Below are 21,737 nucleotides of genomic sequence, written 5' to 3' on the forward strand. Positions count from 1 at the left end.
CCCTCATTGCTATGAGAAGGACATGTACCATGGGGTCCAGGAGTACTCTGTGGTGGGACCCTGTGGAGCGGGACCTCTGACTGTGGATGTTCAGGTGCCTCCTGGTTGCCGGTTACATGGCATAGTGACAGAGAGGGAATGAAAATGGGGAGCATAATGACAACCGTTCCTCATCAGCCTCTCTGTCAAACAGCAAGAAGGTGTCCTGTAGGTCTTGTCAGAGTGCCAGGCCAAGTGGGAGACTGTTGGGGTGCGAGAGACATTAGATAAACGTTAAAAAGCAGCAGAGTGGTGGAAGCAGAGTATCAGTTTCTGAAGAGGCTACTGCAAGAAGAAAATCAGTTTGCTTAGTGATGTGCAGAAGACGAGCAGCTAGTCTGGACATCATGTACCTCACAGGAAGCTGCTTTAGCAATTGCACTGTTTGCTTTCTAGATTTTCGAAAAGCATTGCTAGCATTTGTACTATTAATTCAAATTAGCTGGGTTGGTATTGATTTTTAACTGAAACTGGGACTTGACACAGCAAGCCAAAAACTGCTGCTCCTTCATCTCTGGAAGTGCGGTACAGAAAGCAGATTTCTTTCTCTCTGTCAGTCACTGTAGCAGCAAATGGACCTGTGGACATCGCAGGGTTTGTGTTCTAGAAGAATATATAAGAGGAAAGCAGAGTGAATTCACACCGTTAAGCTTTTTCTGGATATACAGTGTGGTGTCTGATAGGGACTAAAGTTAATGATGTAAAGATTTAATTTTTTTTTTTTTTTTTTTTCCTGATTTTTGGCAAGGCCAAAGATTGTAGGTCATGGTCTCTTATTTCCTATCTGATAATTGCAAAATCTATTACTATCCCTTTGAGGTTTTTTTTTTTTTATAAAAGACTGTATTAAATCTGAATAAAAGCCTAATAAGTAGATTAGTTAGAACAATAGTCCTCATGAGGATGTTTGATTCTGAGTGTAGCTGCTAGAGATAACCCTAAACGCAATTAGGTTTAACTCCCTGTGAGTGTCAAAGGAAGGTGATACCCATGGAGACTTCCCTTCAGATGACACTATTTTTAAAGTGTCTCAGCATTTAAATTATTCTTTCCTTTGGGCATTGGTAACAAACTTGTGGGGTTTTTTTAATTGTTGGAGAAAAAGAGCTTGGAAACTTATGTTTTAGCCATTAATTTTAATGTTTCACATCAAAAAGACGTTCCTTTGGGGAGCAGTTTGTTGTCCTCATTGTACCCTGTGTAACTGTGAGGATCAAATATGCCATGGTGACCACAGACAGGTAAAAAGAGAAAACAGCAGATTCAGTAGCATACGCAAGCTTAAAGGGTAACATGATAACGTGTCAATGGATAAGCTGTTGATAGATTCTGTTTTTTCCTCTAGAAAAAGAAATGAAAGCAAAACTTAAAACAAAACAAAAAGTAGAAACAGTAAATATTTCAAAAATTTGAAGATTATAGGGTGAGATATAACAGAACCTGTAAAATTGCAAAGAACTATGAAAAATATGAAAATAATCTCATCAACTTTTAGTATTATGTTGTTGGGAAAATTGCTGGTAACACCAAAATTAATAAATTTGCAATTATTTATTTATTTACCAGCGTTTTTATATTGATAATCTTTGTGCTCTGCACCTCACGTATCTTTATTTCACTTGCATGTTGTTCTTAGAACCATATTCCAGTGGAGTGTTCCTGAAAATCTCTTGGTTTATCTTCCTTGCTCTTTAAATCAAAGGTCTTGTGTCATCAAAAGTAAAGCTGAACTAATTAGCCAAAATATTGAAAAATGGCTTATAGTCATACCACATCGAACTTGAATTTCGTGTGTAGAAAGGTGATGTTTATCCTGCTTAGTAAACTCTCTTTGTTTTTTATTGTATGTAAAAGTATAACTTGTCCCTTAAAATTACTTTTTACCCCAAAAATCAGTAATGTAAAACTTAGGAGCTGTGATTCGTTCACATTATTTCTGTTGCAGACCCTTTAGATCCAGAATATTTATGCTCCTAACAAATAGCTAATTAATTGTCTTACATCTTTAGCATTTAAAGTGCTTTATTTACTGTTGTTTTGATCGGCTGTCTTTATATCCCTAAGTGCCAATGCATTATCTTTTCTTCTTTGCATGTCATAAATTATTCTGGTATACAGAACACATTTTTGTTGTTGATACTGGTGAGTCTTGGGTACAATATTAAACTATTATCTTATAAAAAGTAAAGATTTGACCCTGAGATATAACAAGTAAAATAATTTCCCAACAAAGCCATAAAGGCAGTAAAGAACAAGAATTGAAGTGACCATATGTTAGTTATTAGGCCTGTCGTTTCATTGTTTTTTGCAAGGAAATTCATGTAAATAAAAATAGGTATTATGTTTCTTGTTTACTATATCTAAAAACTGTCTTGTTATTATGTACTTAAAAATTTTCAATTGATTTTGTGCTTTTCAAATGTAAGAGGACTCCCTAATTATTTCATGTTTTCAAGATCCAGGTATATTTGACTAAGTTGTATAACCAAATTTAAGCTGTTTTCTTTTTAGTCAAAGAGAAAGACTTTTCAAAGCTAAATGATTTTTTCCCTATATATTGAAATCTGTCCTAAAACTGGAGAGTTTTTGAGATGAAAAAAAAGATAAAAAAAATAAAACTGCAGAATGAGCCTGTTTATGTTGATGATCAATGCAAAAGTCCTCATGCTGCTGCATGAAATATGTGAAAAGTGATTTATTACAGCTGAAAGTGCCCATTGTCCAAATGTATCTTAAGGGTCTGGTTTTAGCTAATAAAAATTCTCACATGGCAATAGGAGTAATAGGTAATGCACTGAAAATAAGATAGTATGATCTTAAATATATACTGTTCAGCATGTGTGGAAACTCTCATGGAATTCAGATTAAATTCTAATACATGTATTATAGATAGACTCATATGCACTCTATGCTTTTTCATGGTTAATGATCCCAACAGTGGGTATTTGTACCTCCTGCAAAGGATAAGATTTCACCAGAACTGTTGCTACTCAATAGACCTTTTTATATGTCATTGATAACAAGATAAGAGTTGTCGATCTCTAGATAATAATAAATAATGTATTTTTGTTATTCAGAGATGCTTTGGGTGGGAGGAGGAGAAACGTTCTGTTGACTGTTTTACACCAGGGGTGAATGGAATGGAAGAAAAGGAGGAAAAGAGCCGTCTCTAAAACCTATTTGTTTTATTTCATTTAGATTTTCACACACACCTTTCTGAGAAATTGAAAGACAGACAGACAAGCTGGCAGCAGCTGGCTGAGACAAAGAACTCTCTAATACGTAAGGTTTTTATCTTGCTTAAATTGTATTCCTTGTAAACTTAGAAACTAGTTTAGAATTTGTGGCTTTTGCAGTGATTAATTTAGTTCTGTTTATGTTCTGCTTATTATGTTCTGAGTGATTTTTTTCTTTGATTTCTCCTTGTGGGTATTTATATTCTGTTGTATAAACCTTATTCCTTATTTCTCTTTTATACTTTGCAATCAGTTTGATTGGATTGAACTAAGTAAAGGTGGGTTTTTTACTGGGAGTCCTCAGTGGGTGGTGAAGGAGCTGCCCTTTCCCTGAGCTGACGTTGCTTCACGGCACTGGGCACCTCGCATGGAGAGGACGACATGTAAGAGGTGCCAGACACACAGACATGGTTTAAAACAGTATGGTACCTGTAGTTAGTAGTATTTCCACAAAGGCAATTACATACGTTTTATCCCATTGGTAAAAGCTTGCGTGTGATCTGTGTTGCTTCAGCAATTCTTAAATCTGACTTTCTAATGAAAGGTTTAGTAATAGCTCTGTTCATCTTTAGTCCTGATTTGAATTTATTTGATCTAAGAGTTGCAGATTCAGACAGTCACACTTGGTGTCATAGTGAAGTTTTGCAGCTTAAGGGCTGTGCAAAACAATTGAGGTTTTGTTGGATTTTTTTGGTTTTGTAGGAAGTGACCTCATTGATAGAGGTTTGTTGGGGTTTGTTTTGTTTGGGGGATTTTTGTTTTGTGTTTTTTGTTTTGTTTTTGTCATTTATTTGCTTGTTTTTAAGAAGCACCCCTATTCCCCCCACACACATACTTTTTGCTTCCCTGAGAGCACAACTCCTTTGGGAGGAGGATGTTTGAAAAAAAGCTTGTAATGTACTTTTTAGCAAAAGAAAAAAAAAATAATAAGCTGTATTAGTTTAAAGCCAAAGACATCTTAAGGAATTTTAATACAAAGATAATGATTCGGTGACATCTTCCTCTTGACGCTTCTTAAATTCAAATAGTGGTTTTCATTCATTGGGTATGTGTGTTTATACTAACTGTAGCATTAGGATATGCCCTTACTAATTCAGCAGGGGGCATTTTTATAAGGTCTTTTGTCATCAGCACTGCAATTTTAGCCCTGTATTTGACTGCCTAATGAGATGAAAGAGATATTTTGATATTTCACTCTTTTCTTCGATTGCAGCCACGACCTAGTTACATACAAGAAAGTTACCTTTGCAGTTGGGCTTTGCCAAATTAGGGCCCTAACCAGGAATAGTATTCTGCCTGCTTACTATTTGAATGAGACACATACCAAGGTTTTCTTGTCACCCCCAGTTGGATTTTCTGATAGACTTCTTTCCATAATTGTTGGTAAAAACTAGTGAGTGAAGTTATGTTTAGACTCTCAAACAGTGTCTGAGCAAATACTGTGACAGTTTCACAGAATCACAGAATCACAGAATCGATTGGGTTGGAAAAGACCTCAGAGATCATCGAGTCCAACCCTTGGTCCAACTCTAGTCCTTTTATTAGATCATGGCACTAAGTGCCATGTCCAATCTCAGTTTAAAAACCTCCAGGGACGGCGAGTCCACCACCTCCCTGGGCAGCCATTCCAATGCCTGACCACTCTCTCTGTAAAGAATTTCTTTCTAATATCCAGCCTAAATTTTCCCTGGCAGAGTTTAAGCCCATGCCCCCTTGTCCTATTGCTAACTGCCTGGGAGAAGAGACCAATCCCCACCTGGCTATAACTTCCCTTCAGGTAGTTCTAGAGAGTGATGAGGTCACCTCTAAGCCTCCTCTTCTCTAGACTAAACAACCCCAGCTCCGTCAGCCTCTCCCCATAGGTCTTATGCTCAAGTCCCTTCCCCAGTCTTGTTGCTCTTCTCTGGACTCGCTCCAGCACTTCAATGTCTTTCCTGAACTGAGGGGCCCAGAACTGAACACAATACTCCAGGTGTGGCCTCACCAATGCAGAGTACAGGGGAAGGATCACTGCCCTTGTCCTGCTGACCACGCTATTTTTGATACAGGACAGGATACCATTGGCCTTTTTGGCCACCTGGGCACACTGATGGCTCATGTTGAGCTTCCTGTCCATTAGCACCCCCAGGTCCCTTTCTGCCTGACTGCTCTCCAGCCACTCTGTGCCCGGCCTGGAGCGCTGCAGGGGGTTGTTGTGACCAAAGTGCAGCACCCGGCACTTGGCCTTATTGAACTTCATCCCATTGGAATCAGCCCATTTTTCCAGTCTGTCCAGATCCCTCTGCAGAGCCCTCCTGCCTTCCAGCAGGTCGACACTCCCTCCCAACTTGGTGTCATCAGCAAGTTTCTTACATCAGGCTCTGGAAAGTGATGAGTATTTGTGACCATTTCATAGTTAATGCAACCCACGAATGCTCAGCATGTTTTCAAACTGGAGATAAGGACTGATTTTTGTATTTCCATGTCTCTTAGAAGAGTGGGAGTCAGAGCATTTGGTAGAGCAATTAAATTTCCATAATGCTGGTACATAATATTAAAAATTGCCCGAGGTGACATGTTATGGTTGGCAATAAAGATGAAATTAATAAAGAATGGAAATGTTCTTGTATATCTCTGCATTTCTGAAGCATTTATGATTACTGATGTTGCAGAAAGGATTTTAGCACAGGTATAGTGAATGGGTTATGCTATTTAGGCCATGCTAAATCTCAAAAGAATACTTGAGCGCATTTTCCAGCATCAAAGAAAGGTTTCGCCCTACAAATTGCATCCATCTGAACAATGTCTTTTCTCATTTGAAGCTTTGAGACTTTTCATCAAACATTGTTTCGCTTTGGTTTAGTTCTCTTCCCTGACAACCTGATACCCTTCCCAGTTCAAACCAATTTGATCTATATATTGCTTTTAAGTTTTGGTATTGTATTTGTGCAGGGCTCTAGAAATTAAGAAGAACGTGAGAATATATTAATAATTATATAGCAACTCAAAAATATATGATGATAGTATTCTCACCTCTGGCTTGACAGTGACATGAATTTCAGAAAATAATTGAACTGAGAGAAGCAATAGGAAATCTGAGTACTTTTTATGACTTGTATGAGTCTAATTACTTGGACAGACAAAATCTGTTACAGCTGGTACAGCAGTTCGTTGCATGCTCTAAAAGTGCAAAGAAAGGTGCAGTGGGCTTAGAGATCCAGACATGCTGACTGGCTTTGATGTTGGCCAAATCTATTCTGTTAATAATTCAAAGGAACTGACCAAAACCAAGCTTTATCTCTGTTCCTTTGAAAAAGTGCCACAGGATGCTGCCAAAAATGGACAGATGGCACTAACCTTGGTTTAAAGCCTCAGCTGGCTGAGAATGCATCCAAGTAGTGTTGCAAAGCTTTCAGCCTGCACGTTGTGTCAGCAGAAGAGGACTCTCTGTATCACCATGAGAAGAGCCCTCAGACCTTTCATTTTAAAGGTACCCAGTTACTGAGAGGGCTCACTTAGTGAGTGGATTGCTTTGCTGTGTTCTAATAAAATGTTAGGGGGTTTGATCTGTTTAGCCTTTGGTTTGCTAAGGAGAAAGATGCTGCTGGTGCAGAGCAAGAGGTGGTGGGAAAGAAGGAGGTTAAGTGCTGCACATGGGTATTATAATGGTCAGTGCTTTAGAAATGCAGGCAGAAGGGTTGTTCTCAGATCCATGTTCAGACTCTGGAAAGAAAAAGGATAAAAGCCTCCTGTAGGAAAATATCTCCCCTGCTGAGTATTTGGAGTAGACCTAAATCTCACTATTTCTGATTTCTCCTTTTTTGGGAGAAGATTTCTTAATAGAATAATAATTAAAAAAAAAAAAAAGAGCACACAAAAAAAACACACACAAAAATCCCAAATCTATCTCATACTAAGCATCTAGAATTAAAAACAAAATCAGGCAAACAACAAACCCCGAAAGAAAAACACACACAAACCAAACCAAACAAAAGCAACACACACACAAAGATATCCTGGGTTGCTTTTTTAAAGCATTCAGATACTGTAATGTTGAGTGATATATAAAAGCAAAAGAAGAAATTTGATAGCACTCAGCTTAGAGTATTATTTGAATAGAACACTAATAGAGGCCTGTGCTTCTCATTGAGTAATGAAGATAAAAGGAACGGTTCCTGTATCATGTGTGCAAGCCAACCTGAACCACCAGTTCAACAGAAGACTTAACAGGGAGGGAGAAAAGATCGAGTCAAGTAATTAAAAAATATACCGGAGTGCAATAACAGTGTTTGTACAGGAAGCCTTTTTTCCACCATTTCCCGTCTTTTGGTTCATTTTGCAGCTATGTTGTATGATTTAAGCATCTTTGCTGTTTGTTTCAACATGATGATCTTGAACATACAAATCTGGACATTGTAGTGGGTTCCATAGTCTCTGAATTCCTATGTAATCTTGTCAATACCTGAAGGAGACTTGATTGACTATAGTTAATAAGCTACATATTTGATATGTTGTTGCAGCAAGCATACAACTATCTCAAAGATCTCTGTGATCTGTGATGTGCAAGCAAGTTCTTAAAGTAATTTTGGGATGTTACCAATTGAACTGTAATTTAACTTAGATAGAGATTATATATTTTTCTGGAGGAAGAAAATGGACTGTATTTTATCCTGTATTTAGGATGCTTAGATACAAAATGCAATGGGCTTGATTTAGGGGGATGGTCTCTTCCTGGCATGACATTTAAAATCATCAGTGAGAATGACAGACGGATGTCCAGTAGCGCTCAGATGTAAATAAGTTCTTTACCTTGTTGAAAATTGAATTTAAATACTTTGTATGGCTACTGTGGATAGTACTTATAGTAATTCTGTTTAAATCGAGTGGTGAGGAATTTGGTTCACTTAGCTACTTTCAACATGGATTTGCCTTACTGAGGATTATATGGGTTTGCATTTCTGGGAGGTCTTTTGGGTTTCCATTTTAATAGAAATCATTTCAGAAATACATGAGCAAAACCTGCTTATATAGTGGGATTTTAACAATTGTTTCTTTAAGGAGCCGAGTCAAGGTTGTACAGCTACTCTTCGTGCAGCATACTGTTTTGTTAAGAAAAACCAGAGAATGTAAATCACAAGGCCAAAAGTGAGTGATGAAATAAAATAATGAGAATGTATGAAATTCTGAGAGGGAAGCAAAACTCTCTTGTGTATTGGGTCCTAGAAGCAAACAAGCTGACAGTTCTACCAGGTGCCTCTCTGAGGAGCAGACTTAACACTTGTTACAGAATTTGTCTTGAAAATGCCGGTATTTGAACTAAAGAATTTGCAAATTTGCTTGAGAAACAAAACAGATTGTGTGTTGAAAGACTGAGCTGCTAGCAAAATACTCCATCCTGTCAGGTTTATACAAACCGATCTCCTGTGTATTGCACCATGTCCTAGAAAACTGGAAGCCATGAAAACAAGAACTTATATTGTAAGGAGTTTTGTGACAGCTTGTAAAAAATAGTTTTTCTGCTTTTTACAAGAGGCTTCTACCTTGAAGAAACTGATGAAATAGGTGGCAATTTTTAACACAAGCAGTGACAAAATAAACACCATCTGCTATTGTTGACTTATTCCATAGCATTCTCATGCTCGGTGATTTTATTTCAGTTTTTTTCAGAAATAGTTAATGACACATCTGCTGTGGGATGGAGGTGCATTTTTGGTGATTAAATGTGGACATAATTTTAGGAAAACCAAAAGTGAAACTTTTTCAGGAAACTGAAGGAATTATCAAACTACTAAAAGGAACTTACAAAATATATATAGTAATAACTATGTTGATGCCCTTTATTTTTTATTTTGAGTCAATTTATTATTGGATCAAAACTGTTAAGTGTGTATTTATTTTTTCAAAATAACTCGTTATCATGGAAAACAACTCATTTGGTCTTTCTTTTACCAAAGCAAAAAGCTTCCCATACTGACATTCTTAATCCTCCGAGGAAGCCTCATTTTGTCACCCATCCGTGAATCTGGGGCTGCGAAGACACAGCAGAGTCAGGTGTCGTGTGGGCTCCGTGTCAGGTCTGTTCCACAGGAGAAGGTACTTAAGGGAGCGCAGTGTGCAGTGCCATCGTTGCAACTGCCAAAGTAGTAATGAGCTTTATCTCGAGATCCAGGTGCATGCTGTACAATAAGAAATTCTACATACAAGCAGACTTGTGCACTTTTATAGCATCTGCCTTTGTCCTGTGAAGCCGCCTTTCCTCCCAGCGAGGTCGCAAGACAAGATGTAATCATCTGGTGTCCCTGGGTTATTCAGACAAACACAATTCATGGCAGTTTGTGTTGTGGCATGTTTTCTCCCCTTTGGTAACACCTGGTAGTCCTGTTGGTTTGAAGATTCCTGCCCTGTGTCCCTGAAGAACCCTCTCTTCCCAAATAACCCCAGTGTGTCCTACCTTTTCCGTCTCTGTCAGCAATGAGGAGTCTTGGTTGTGGGAATTCCTCTTTAGCACTTTACTGCAGAAGCATTAACATAATGATCCGCTATACAAAACCCAGGCAATTAGGCTGTTAAACCTGTGTTTACTGTGCCAAAATCGTATGTCCCTGTGCTCTCATCAGTGTAAGCAGATTTTAATAAAACCAAAAAATAAAATGCCTGGACCTCCATATGGATAGTTGGGCATTTAATTTTAAGATTTTGAGATAGAAATTAAAACCATGGATTGTAAATCCTTTTTTGGGGGGAAAAAAAAAAAAAGGCTACTTTATTCTGTAGTTGGTGAAAAAGCAGGATGGACTCCACAAAGACGTGAATTCAGACTCTTTGTACTCTTTGTTTAAAACTTTAAAAACCTGAAAACCAAATTCAGTGTCTTCCCGTCCTGCCATCAGGGTCTGTTTAATGCTGTGAAACGCTTGTCCTCCTTTTATGGTTTCACAAAATGTTTTGACAAGATATGCAAGTAAAACTATATACAGTATAAAATGAAAATTACATCTGGAAAGGAAAACATAATATACACAATTTTGAAAGGAATTGCCATTCTTTTTTTTTTTTTTTTTTTTTTAGGGGGGGTGGTCTTGAGACATACAGTGAGTATAAATGAAGCTTTGCATTCCCTCCTTATGAACACTGGCTAAGGAAGTATTGATAGAAGTACGTTTAAGGGTAAACATTTGTACTTGTAATTTATTTTAATACTTTTATTCAAACTTAATTCAATTTATTATTTTGGTAATGAATGTGTAGAAAAGCAGTGCCTGTGAAGTAATATGCGATTAATGTTAATTGTTCTGATAAAAGAAAAAAAAAAGAGCAATCTTCGTGGATTTTTGTCTTTACAGACTGCATAGTAATTAAAAATTGGAAAGAGAATTAATGCAAGTTGCACTAAATATGTGCTGCTTATATTAGATAGTGAGCATTTGAAGTCATCCCATGTTCCTTAGCAGTGATAAACAGATTTACATAAGTTAAATACTTATATTACTAACCTTTTCACTTGACCTGATCGGTGTAAACATTGCATTTACGAATTATCGAACCTCTTTGAAAGACAGCCTTATGTATGTGTATTATCATTTATGTTAATCTAAACCATTTCTCAAGCTGCTGCGCATGAAGTTAGGGTGAAGAATCCCTTACTTATTCATACCCATATGTATGCCGTGAAACTTGAATAAGGAGGGAGACAAGAAAAACTGATTTAAAAACCAAAAATTATTTACATACTTTTTGTACTAGTGCCATAATTCTTTACGTTAGGTTTACTTATATCGCTGCGTAGGGTAAAAGTGGAGGGAGCCTGACAAGCTTTTTTTGTGAATTTCTGTAACTTGCTTTTACCAGCACTTTCTTTTGTTTGGATTATGAATTGGAAATACAATGTGCTTTATTCTGAACTGGACTCCATCTGGGGCAAAATTTCTATAGTCTCTAATGCCGTAACAGTAAGTAAAACAAAATTGATTACGTGATATTCTTTAATACAGAGAAGCAATGAGGTAATTATGACAGTAAATTATTTTAAACTGTTACTGTTACTTGCAAACTCTTCCCCATACTAAAGGTTTTTACATTAACAATGCATAACTACATTCAGAAGTTGTCAGTGGAAAGCCAGGCATTTTGATAGAAATGTAGATAGAGAATGGGTTGATTGTATCTGAAGAATTAGATCTACTTGCGATAGTAAGCATAGTTGGAAAGCTGGGACAACACACTTGCTGATATCTGTTTCCTCATTGGGACAAGTTGAGTTTAGTATTTTCAACCAATTTCACAGTATTTCTCCTGTGAGTAGGACTTACAGACATATCTGGTAATATGTTTTCGTGCTTCTTCAAAATCTGTTTCCTTAAACAGGATCGTTAGGAGTTAGTATTTTTTCCCAATATAATTGTTCAGATTTTGAGCGATGGTTCATTAGAGTGAATGTGCTTCAGAGACAGGTTTTTCTGCAGTCTCTGTGCTCTGAATCTGGCCGTACTTGATTGCACTTGGTTCATTTCTTTATTTAGAATGAAAGCTGGGTAGGAAAATACGCCTCAAATCCCATGTGGCTTGCACTACCTGGTCCTGATTAATGAAAATATTGAATCTGGTGTTAGTGCCAGGAGACCCTCAAAAGGACTTACTGACATAATCTTTTTTTTAAATAAAGCGTGATTTTTATTTGATTAAATAGCATGTGAAAGTGCGAAATTGAGCGCATTTTGGAAAAGTAAATGGTGTGCATCTCACTTGCAAAATCTTCAGCCTTCTTTGAGCACTGTAATATGTTGATCGTTAGGGCTGAACTGTCCTGCTGCCCTCTCTCCTCTTTCTGCTCAAAGGATACTTGTTGATTCTTAGGATCGATTGTAGATGTTGCCCCTGAGTTTTGATTCTGAAATCTGACATTGTGTATTGTGTGATGATATCATTTTGGGGAATGTATATTAATAGTAGAAACAGCTTGTGCAACCTCCCTGGCACCTTATTCCGTGGTGTACAGACTGAACAGCCACATGTTCTAGTTTACCAAGGGCCTGGTTTAGTCACTAGAACTGACATATTCAGAGTAATAATGGGCACCTCTTATTTCTCTGCTGTCAGGCCTCATTCTCTTTACAGAAATCTGTCTCAAAAGTAATAGAACTGCACTTGCAGACAAACTTCTTGTTGTCTTCTACTCTTAGAAGTAAGGTTTGGATCCTTCATTTCATTCATCGAACTCAGAACCAGCTTCATTTTGAGTCAGTTTCTGAACATCATGTCTGAATAAAAGTTACTTTTGTAAAAGACTATGAGTTCCATATCTTAAAGGCAGTATTCAATACACCTGCATTTCTGTAGCTTAAATTTAGGGTTTGTATCAATAATCTCTTGAATACAGGAAGAAGTTAAGACTAAACCAGGAGATTAAGACCGGAATTGCCCTTACTGTGCCATACTGCTACATGTAATAAAGACTAAAGGATTCAGATTCTGCCAGCACGCAAAATTGAAATAAGGAAACTATGTTTCAACTAGATTTAGTTGAATCTAAGGAAGATAGATAGGATTGGCATATATTGTATTGATTTCTGCATTTTCTAAGTCACTTCTGTGATATGCATTATTGACATTTCCTTTAAGGTGGCTCAGAGTTGGTCAAGTCTGTAGTGTCAGGAAGCGATGTACTTGCCAGAGTGGTTAATATTGCTAGTTAAGTAATAAAGTACTAACAATATAAAAAGTACTTCAAATACTAATTACTATAAAGACTTAAATGGTGTTTGCTTTCATTTACTGTGCTTTTTCAGATATGTCCTTCTAAAGCTGTGGTGGTAGTAGAAATCAAATGGTTTCAAAGTTAAATGTGAAGTAATGGGAAAGGACAGAAATGACTCTAAGTACTCAGATACACTAAATATGTGTGAACATTCAGACAGACAAAATTTGAAATCAATTGAAATCTAAACAGTTGAGCTGCTTTATATAAATTAAGAAATGTTATATAAAACCAGCTGCTGCTGTTCACCTCCAGGGACTTGTAATGAAATTATTCCTGAACTGGAGCACTTGGATTGAAGCTGGTTTGGTCTGAGGATTTTTTAACTTTGCATTATATTGATCAAGTTCAGCTGTTCACTGAGACTTCACAGCTCTCTGGAATGAGAAGTTGGGGTGGGAAGAAGTGTTTGGATTGGTAAAGCATTAGGATAGTTCTGTGATCAGTTTGGAGTAGATTTTTGGGGTACAGACATTACTATAGCCTCAGACATTGCTCCATGATTTAGCTTTACTGTAGCAATTTTTCCCTACATGTAGGTCCTAAACTGCCAAAAATAAACTAAATAAAGATAAGGGTTGTTTATTCCAAGCCCTGTTGACACAAGGAATTACTAAACCTCCTTGTTGAGGAGCCGTGTAAGCACAGGATTCTGTGGAAAGTTATTATCTATATTAATACAGATTCTAAAGGTTTAAAAGCTGCGTTATGAGGTTTTTTTGCCCATGTGTAAGTCCTTTGCAGTTAGCTGTTTTCTGGAGTCATGAAGGCATCTACGAAACTGTCATCGTTAGTTTCCCAAGTGCCCTTCCCAGCGTGGCGGGGCTGCCCCAGGAGAGCACGGCCGGGGCTGCTCCTCGGACACACTGACCTGCTCTGCTTTCACGTGTCCTGCATCTGCCAGAAATTGATACTGCCCAAGTTTAAGCCTCTTGGCATTAACATAAGCAGGCTAGAAATATGTTTAAACCTGACTCCCAAAGTAAGACAAATAGTGCAGTGTGTGTGGTTTAGCCTCTATCATCAGAACTACAGATACACGGTCAAAAACTGTTTATTCCTACAAGCACTCTTTCGGGTGTTACTGTCAACTGATATTTGCAATGATACGCTTTTATCAGTCAGGTAGTTTTGTTGTCTTCAGTGACATCAATACATTTATGAAAATGAAATAGAATAGAACCAATATTTTCATAAACCCATAGATTTCTTGTTAGTATTTGGTTTTGGTTTATTTGTTTGGATTGTAGAAAACCATTTCATATCTAGAGAGGAAGTCCTTTTAATTTCACTGTTTGATCCTTCAAAGATCAACTGAGGCAAACCTAGAATATGATACACTTCAGAAAATAAAAAAGAATTACATTTACCTGATCTCTTTGAAGGTATACGATTTCTAAAATTAATCTGGAAATCCTAGAATTTATTAAAACATCTGCTTAGCTTTCTTTAACAGGTTATATACAGGTGTTTCCTAGAAGTTGTTCTTGGAGTAGACTTTTATTAGCTCTTGAGGTTGTTTTTAAAAACACATATGTATTCTACAAGGTTCCTACTGCACAAAATCAGAAAACTTGGAATGCTTCAGGGTACTGTGTTTGTGTGTTTTAAACTTAAAACAGCAAAATATGAGAGAGGTTGAGTCTGAATAACTTTTCCTACCCAATTTTAAGTTTGTATACTTTCACTCTAGTTTCCCGTTTTCTTAGTTAGACCTTCCAACTGAATTTCCTTAATTTATAGATGAAAAAATTCTGTATGTGCAAATTACAGTAGTGTGTGTGTGTATTTGTAGTATATCAAGAGGGCAACGTGCATAGCTGTGGGTTTGTGTAATACATATTATTACATATACAGAAATATATCCTTGAATTATATTTATAACTAAGTGTGGAAATAGAGTGGAACACGATGTCCATCTTGGTGTCTCTGATCACTGGGGACCTTTCTGTTCTATGGGCTGCTTAAATGTATGGCCACTATTAAGCGAAAGGAGCATAGCCAATCAATGTTTTGTGCAGCTGAAAGATTGTGAGTCATATGATGATGGGAGACAAAAATTATTGAAATGCAAAATATAATAATAATTTGTATTTAATAAAATTAATCTTTTCAGGGTAACATCTCAATCAAGTCATTTTCTGAAGTGTCATGTATAGAAGATCATTCAGTCTTGCTTACTGTAGCGTATAAAGCTAAATAGCCTTCTGTCTTCTTCTTAATATCCATGTATCATGTGTCGCACTGTGGTGCAACTCTTTACATTCACAGGAAAGTCAGACTGTACAAACAGTATAAGTTGCTGGGGTTTGGTTTGTTTCTTTTTAAAGTCTAGTCTGATTGGTATTCAGACGTACTGTGTGAAGCTGTAGCTAGAACAGCTCTCCGTGCCTCACCTGCTTTGAGCGCAAAATGCAGGCGCTCCTCTTGAAGTGCTGTAATTTAATAGGAGTGACAGATGACTGCTTATTTTAGTTGAAGGGGCATTTGTAATATAAGTTCAATTTTGTTTTATAGATACATACGCAATGAGTTTCGTTCTTCTGTTACTTCTGATAGAAAAACATACAGCATTTAACTTTCTGAATTCCCAGAATGATGTTAACTTTTGAACTTAATCTCTGTCAACTTTTTCTATTAATTCCAAAGTAACAATGTCTCTTTTCCCTCTCTCTCATGTGTGGCAACTACTACTGTCTGTGATATAATGTAATTAATTACATTTCGTTTTGAGGGATATTGGCTAAAAATAGTAATAATAATAATAAAATATTTTATAATCAACATCTTGGTAAGCTCCAGTTGCCAAAAGTCAGTTAATTTTTTTCCTATTTCACCTTGCATTTCTAGATTCCCCTATGTTATCTTATAGCTCGGTTTTGTCTTGAAAAGCTCAGCTGTCTGCACTTCTTCAGGCACCGCATCTCACAAGCAAACACTTACTGGTGTCAGCAAACACATGGCTGTGGTTCACTGCACAGTTAATTCTTAATCATTAATTTGTTGAAGAAATGTTTGAACCTATCAGGCTAAAGGTAAATGATTTCTTAAGCATGTTACATCAGAAGGTGTGATTAAACAGGTAGTAAAATTACATGGGCTTTCAACTATTGTTTCTTTGTAACTTAGAGATACAAAACGAAAGTTTTTCTTCTGTTATGGAAAAAAGGTTTCATGTTTAGAAACTGAGGGAAAAATACACTGAAGAGTGTTACATTGTAGCAATAGGATAGATACTGCACATGTATATATACATCTTTTGTATAGTGACATACTGATGAAGAGTTTGGCTGCTGAGAACCTGGGGAAGTGATGACACAAGCTGAGTGTCCTTCATCTGAACATCCCTGATGTGTTCTTTGATGAATATTATAAAAATGTAGTTTCCAAGTAAATTACTGTGTTTAACAGGTGCTTTGTTGAAGGTTAGAGGAGAACAAAATCTGTGGTAAGCTCAAGCCACCCAATCTTTACTAGAATGCCTGTCATATGTTGGCACTTCTGTGTTAGTTGAAAACCTACATCAAGTCAGTATCACAAGGACCCTGGCAGGAAAAATAAATTCCATTGAAGAAAACTAAGTTGCGTTTCTAGTGAATTTACACTTGTAGATAATCAAGATGTGCATGTACTTTATGAATTGTTTATGTGTACCTCACAAAATCCGCTGCCTTTGCAGAGTTCTCTCGTTGTCGTTGCTAAGTATGGTTCATACTATGCAAAAGTTCGTGAGTAGCTGCAGGAGCAGATGTTCGTCGTTCCAAACTGCAGGTGCACTTGAAGGCAAAGGGCTGTAAATCCAGCCTGCAACACAAGTTGTGCTTTCCTGAGCGACCATGCTAAGAGACATAGTGTATCATTCATCTCTGCTAAACATGCACAACCTGCGCAAGATGGAGATGAGTAAACGAAGTACTAAACATACTCTAGCGGCTGTTTCAACGTAATTTCTTTTTCAATAAGCTGAATAATTTGTTGAAAAGGAGTATAGCATGCGCTTGGTATTGGATTCTAATCAGCCAGTAAAGGGACTCAACAATTAGTACACTGGAGGTGAAAATTAAACAGCAGCTAACAGAACTGTGGTGAAAGCAGACAGTTTATACATTGATTGAAACAGTACTTATGTTTTTTTTTTTTTTTAGTTGGGAATATAATATACATGGGTTTTTTAGTTCATTGTATAAGCAAAGCACGTAAAACAGGATTCTCCTAGATGTGTTTAAGGACAGCATCTACCCATCCCATATAATGCTTCCTAATATATTGTAACTTTATCTGCGCTGTTTTTCTGGTGTTCCAAAAGCCTCCGAAGCACATGATACTTGGTTCCCATGAGTCTTAACTATCTGCCAGTTATCCCAAGGCATCTTGTTTCTGCAGCTAGGTCAGGATATGGTTTTCCTTGGCAGATTTTTTAAAAATTATTTTATAAGTTAGTTAAGCTTTGACAGCTAAAGACATCTTCCAGATAATTTTATCTATGTCTTCTTAAGGCATGGAAACTTGAATCACTGGTTAAGAGCTAGAAGGTACTTAATTAAGATACAAATAGCTGCTTCTTGTTTATATAGTAAAAACAGGATGTCGTATGTGCTTGCTCAAAAGCAAGACTCTGAATTTAAGACCTGCGTTTCCTGATTGTAAGAATGATTTATTCTGTAGATTTACATTTAGGGGTGGGATATTTTAATTTTCTGTCTGGATTATTTTGTTTATTTGTTCTTTTTGTTTTTCCACAGAATGGGTTTTTTGAGAGGGATCCCAGTTGTTCTTAAGTGGAAGAAGGCTTTAGCCATCCAGGTTTTTGTGTCATAGCAGGTACATACAGGAGGAGGTGTAGTGGTGATTTTGAATTTTCTCTTATGTAGGTCTAAGTTCTGCAACTTAGTCCTTGGATTCAAGTATTGTTTTGAGATGCAGCATGATCTTTACTTTTCTTATACAACTGAAATAAATGCTGCTGAAGTTTCAATAAAGGAGATTTTGTGTATCTAAATATAAAACCTTTTTCTTAAATTCGACCCCAACATGAATTTATGTTTCTTTAAATTGTGGATTTGCTCCCAGCTGGGCTTTCCTGTGTAGCACTGAGATATTAATAGACTCGTTTATGTTGGTGACTTTGTGTACCATACTTAGAGCTTTCACATAACCTAGGCAGTTTTGCTTTTTGTGGTGGTTTGGTTGGTTATTTGCTTGCTTGCCTTTTCCCCTAGGGCTTTGCCATTTAAAATATTCCTATGGGGTTGCATCAGTTGGCTTTAGACAGATTAATGTTTTGTATAAATGCAACTTTAATAATCTTTCTTCTGAATTCATCTGTACTTAAACATCTGCAACCCTGGAATTCCATGGCTTGGTACGGTTGTTCAATCCCACTTTAATTTTCATCTTGATATATTATCAATTTTACCTTGCAAGGAGGGAGTACTTCATGCAGCAGTGCACCTGCTGGTCTGTGTTGGTGTAAGTGACACATATTTCAGTCAAGTGATGTGACAAAATTGCTTTATTATTGTTTCAGCATTTCTTTCTAAGTAAAAAAAAAAATTAAAAAATCTGACCTCAAGGAGCAGTCGGTATTTCTTGTAGATGTAACTTGCTATTCATTACTTATCTTGAAAAAATGCAACATTTCAATTTACATATCAATGAAAAAATGAAGACAATGTTATTTAACGTGCAAGAGTAGCTAAAAACATAAGAAGAAATGGAGAGGCAGGTACTTATTTTTAAGCCACAGTTTTTGAAGTTAATTTATTATATGCAATATATGCTCATATGTGTATATGGTCACATCTCTTTTATTTTCTTTGGTGACCTGCCCCCCGTCCCCAGCTATATCACATGTAGGCTGGGAGAGTCAGCAGATTTCTTGTTAATGAAAAGTGGTGACACTTTGCTTTATTGTTCATTGAAGGCTTTGTTCTGACGGAGATAAATGACATGCTTGGGGTTACCGGGAAAATGTGATTTCATCATCGAATCGGGAAGCTTTGAAACAGTCTTCCCGATTTACAAATAAGTTATAAATATGCCAGATCTGACAAAGAGAAACATTTATTTTAATGCCTGAAGCTCTGACTCTGGAGTTTCTTCAATGTTGTGTCTTGCTGTCGTTTCATATACGTTTCAGTAAATAAATTTTTAAGTTCTAGAAACAATCTCTATTATTCATATAGAAACACATTGCATAATTTGTCTAAATGTAGAAGCATAGTGTACACAAGAAGAGTAGAAGACTGTTTATTATTTAAGTCTGCATGTATAAGAAGATCTGATGTGTTTGTGCCAACAAAATTGAGACACCTTACGTAGTCAATAGCAAAGGTAAGGGCTCTAAACCCATCTCCTCCTCTTTCTGCTCCTATTTGAGGCACCAAAAATAGGTATCAGAATTTACAAAATGTGCGTATTCCTACCAAGAATGAAAATGAGAGAGAAATTAACCTTATCTAATTTTAAGATTGACTCTTGAGGTTGGTGGGTTGGGCTGGATGCCTTCAAGAGGTCCTTTTTAACCTTAATTTTTCTACAAGTCTCTATTGATGTCTGCCTATATAACTCCGTGGCATAGAAAGGAGATATTTAATTTTTGTGAGCCCTGTAATTTGTTCTCTGAAATCATAATAATCTTGACTTAAGTGTGACCACTTAGGCTACTGAGCCTTTTGACATCATTTTTGGAACTCCCCATCTATTCAGAACCCAGAACGTTGCTTGGTCCACTGTATCGCTGCAGGTTATTCCAGTGGCCTGATCAGCAAAGCAGTAGGGTCACACCATTCTGAAATAAATGACCTCCAAATTTCTGGTATTTCCCAGAACTGATCTTGTAAAATATAATCAAAAACATCTTATCTGATCACAAAGTTCTCTGCTGCACATGAGACAGCAGTACTTCAAGTTCAGCATGAGTTAAACAGTCAGTTATATGAAGATGCCAGATGATAAATCCCTTCTTTTTCCAAGACCCACAGACTTTAAAGTCAGGGCTGTTATGGAGCCCAATGCTACTTGTAACAAAAAGTTCATTGCCTCATAACATGATGTTGGTTTCGTACATAAATAAGAATTAAAATACTAGAAATTACCCTGTAAGAAAGGGTAAGATCTAATTCCTCCCATGTTGTATTTGGGAGAATTGAATGATCTTTTCCTGCATGACACATATTTAGCAGATCGACAAGCTGTGAGGAAGGGTCAGCAGTGACAATTGCTTTACAAACTGGCAGTCTGCCAGAGCTGGGTCCAAATTTTAGTCTCGGAATGTTTTGTGTAAATTTGCGATGGAGAGTCTGGCACTGTGCTGGGTTTCACAAGACTGTAACAAACTGTTTTCTTCATTCTTTTCACGTTAAGTTCTCTTCTGGAGATGTTACTTTACATACCTGAATGTGACAAGATTATGACAGAAGTTGCACATCTCTGGTTAGTTATCAGACAACAATACACAGCTGGTAATTTCTGCTATTTGTGTCCCATGCAAAAGTGCTGAAGTGGGTGTATATATGTACTTTTGCAACGTGTTACTGAAGAGATCAATATGTCCCTGGGAAATCAAACCAGAAAGCTGGCTGTTTTACACATGTTCTTCACCCTTACATTAAGGTTTTCTCAGCTTTCAGGATTTGGTGTGGCTCTTCATAATATGTTTTATATTTTCATTGTTATTCATTGCTATTTCTTCTCATTTTCATTGAAATGAGTAACTATGGTTACTGTGTGGCTAGTGCAGTCCCATGCAGTGAGGTTGTAGAGGCTTTTAATTGTTTATGATGTATGTTTTCAGAGTGTCGAGCACTAACATGATTTTCTTGGGAAATTAAAATTTGATCACAGAAGTTCCATAAGCCTGCCAGAAACACGGGAATTTGGTAAGAGGTGATGTCTGGATAACGATATTAAGACTTTTGACAAGAAGCATGTATTCTTTTTGTTAATGAAATAGAAATGGAGATGGAAAGTGTTTTAGTAAATCCTGTCATAGTTGCAGGTTACTATGTAAAATTGAAAACTTGCTCAAGATAAATGCTGGAGTGGTTAGAGGACAGCTCAAATGATATCCAATGGGGAAGGGACATAAAGGAAAACTCAAGTAACAGTAACCATGAGACGTTTCGCAGTGCTGGATAAGTTTATAAGGTGTTCACCAAGATAAAATTGGACATAAATTGTTGGGCTCGTGTCCTCTGTAATCTGAAGCAGAACAGCTGTTGTGCATACTACACGTAAAGGGGTTGGCATCAATTGTGTGAGTCTCCTGTGTCCTGTCTTGTATTTTGTTTGCAGAGCTATGAGATCTATTTAAAAAGAAAATCAGGAATTTTACTTAAACCTCTAGGGCTTCTCAGCATTGCTTTGTGAGCAAAGCAGCAGCAAATGTCTAGCACCCATATGGGGTGCCTGATAACATTGGACGTTTTCCAGGATTAGTCATGTTCTCTGGTGGTGAGTGTAAGGCTACCGGGCTGTGCCACACCATCCTGTGCCGCTGTTGCTTCTAGCGTAAGGCAGCATGCCATGGAAACAGGGTTTTTCTGAGACTTGACAATATCATGTTAATCTCTGGCTGCTAGAGCAACTTGTTTGAGCCACAGGAGCCTACATTTAAATCAAGAAAGTCATTAAGCTATTTCACATTAGAAGAGAAGCTAGTAATTTTCGTGAATTTTATAATATTTTCACACTGTGCGTGTACACTCATACAAAACTCTCACTAATCT

The 21,737-nt window shown here is 37.0% G+C and overlaps 1 protein-coding gene across 3 annotated transcripts in view; it reads left to right on the forward strand.

Moving 5' to 3' along the window:
- The window catches only part of TENM2 (teneurin transmembrane protein 2), a gene marked incomplete at its 5' end in the record, with an annotated part of 567,758 nt that overhangs the window by 275,509 nt on the left and 270,512 nt on the right, over positions 1-21,737 (forward strand). The window contains one exon of one of the 3 annotated variants that reach the window (XM_082064051.1): positions 3,238-3,321. The exons of the other annotated variants lie outside the window; for them this stretch is intronic. Coding sequence (XP_081920177.1) covers positions 3,238-3,321 — 84 coding nt within the window. The remainder of the gene's footprint in view (positions 1-3,237; positions 3,322-21,737) is intronic. 3 annotated transcript variants of the gene reach the window in all.

This window comes from Streptopelia decaocto (genome assembly GCF_964273445.1).
Source record: "Streptopelia decaocto genome assembly, chromosome: 12".
Classification (NCBI taxonomy): Eukaryota; Metazoa; Chordata; class Aves; order Columbiformes; family Columbidae; genus Streptopelia; species Streptopelia decaocto.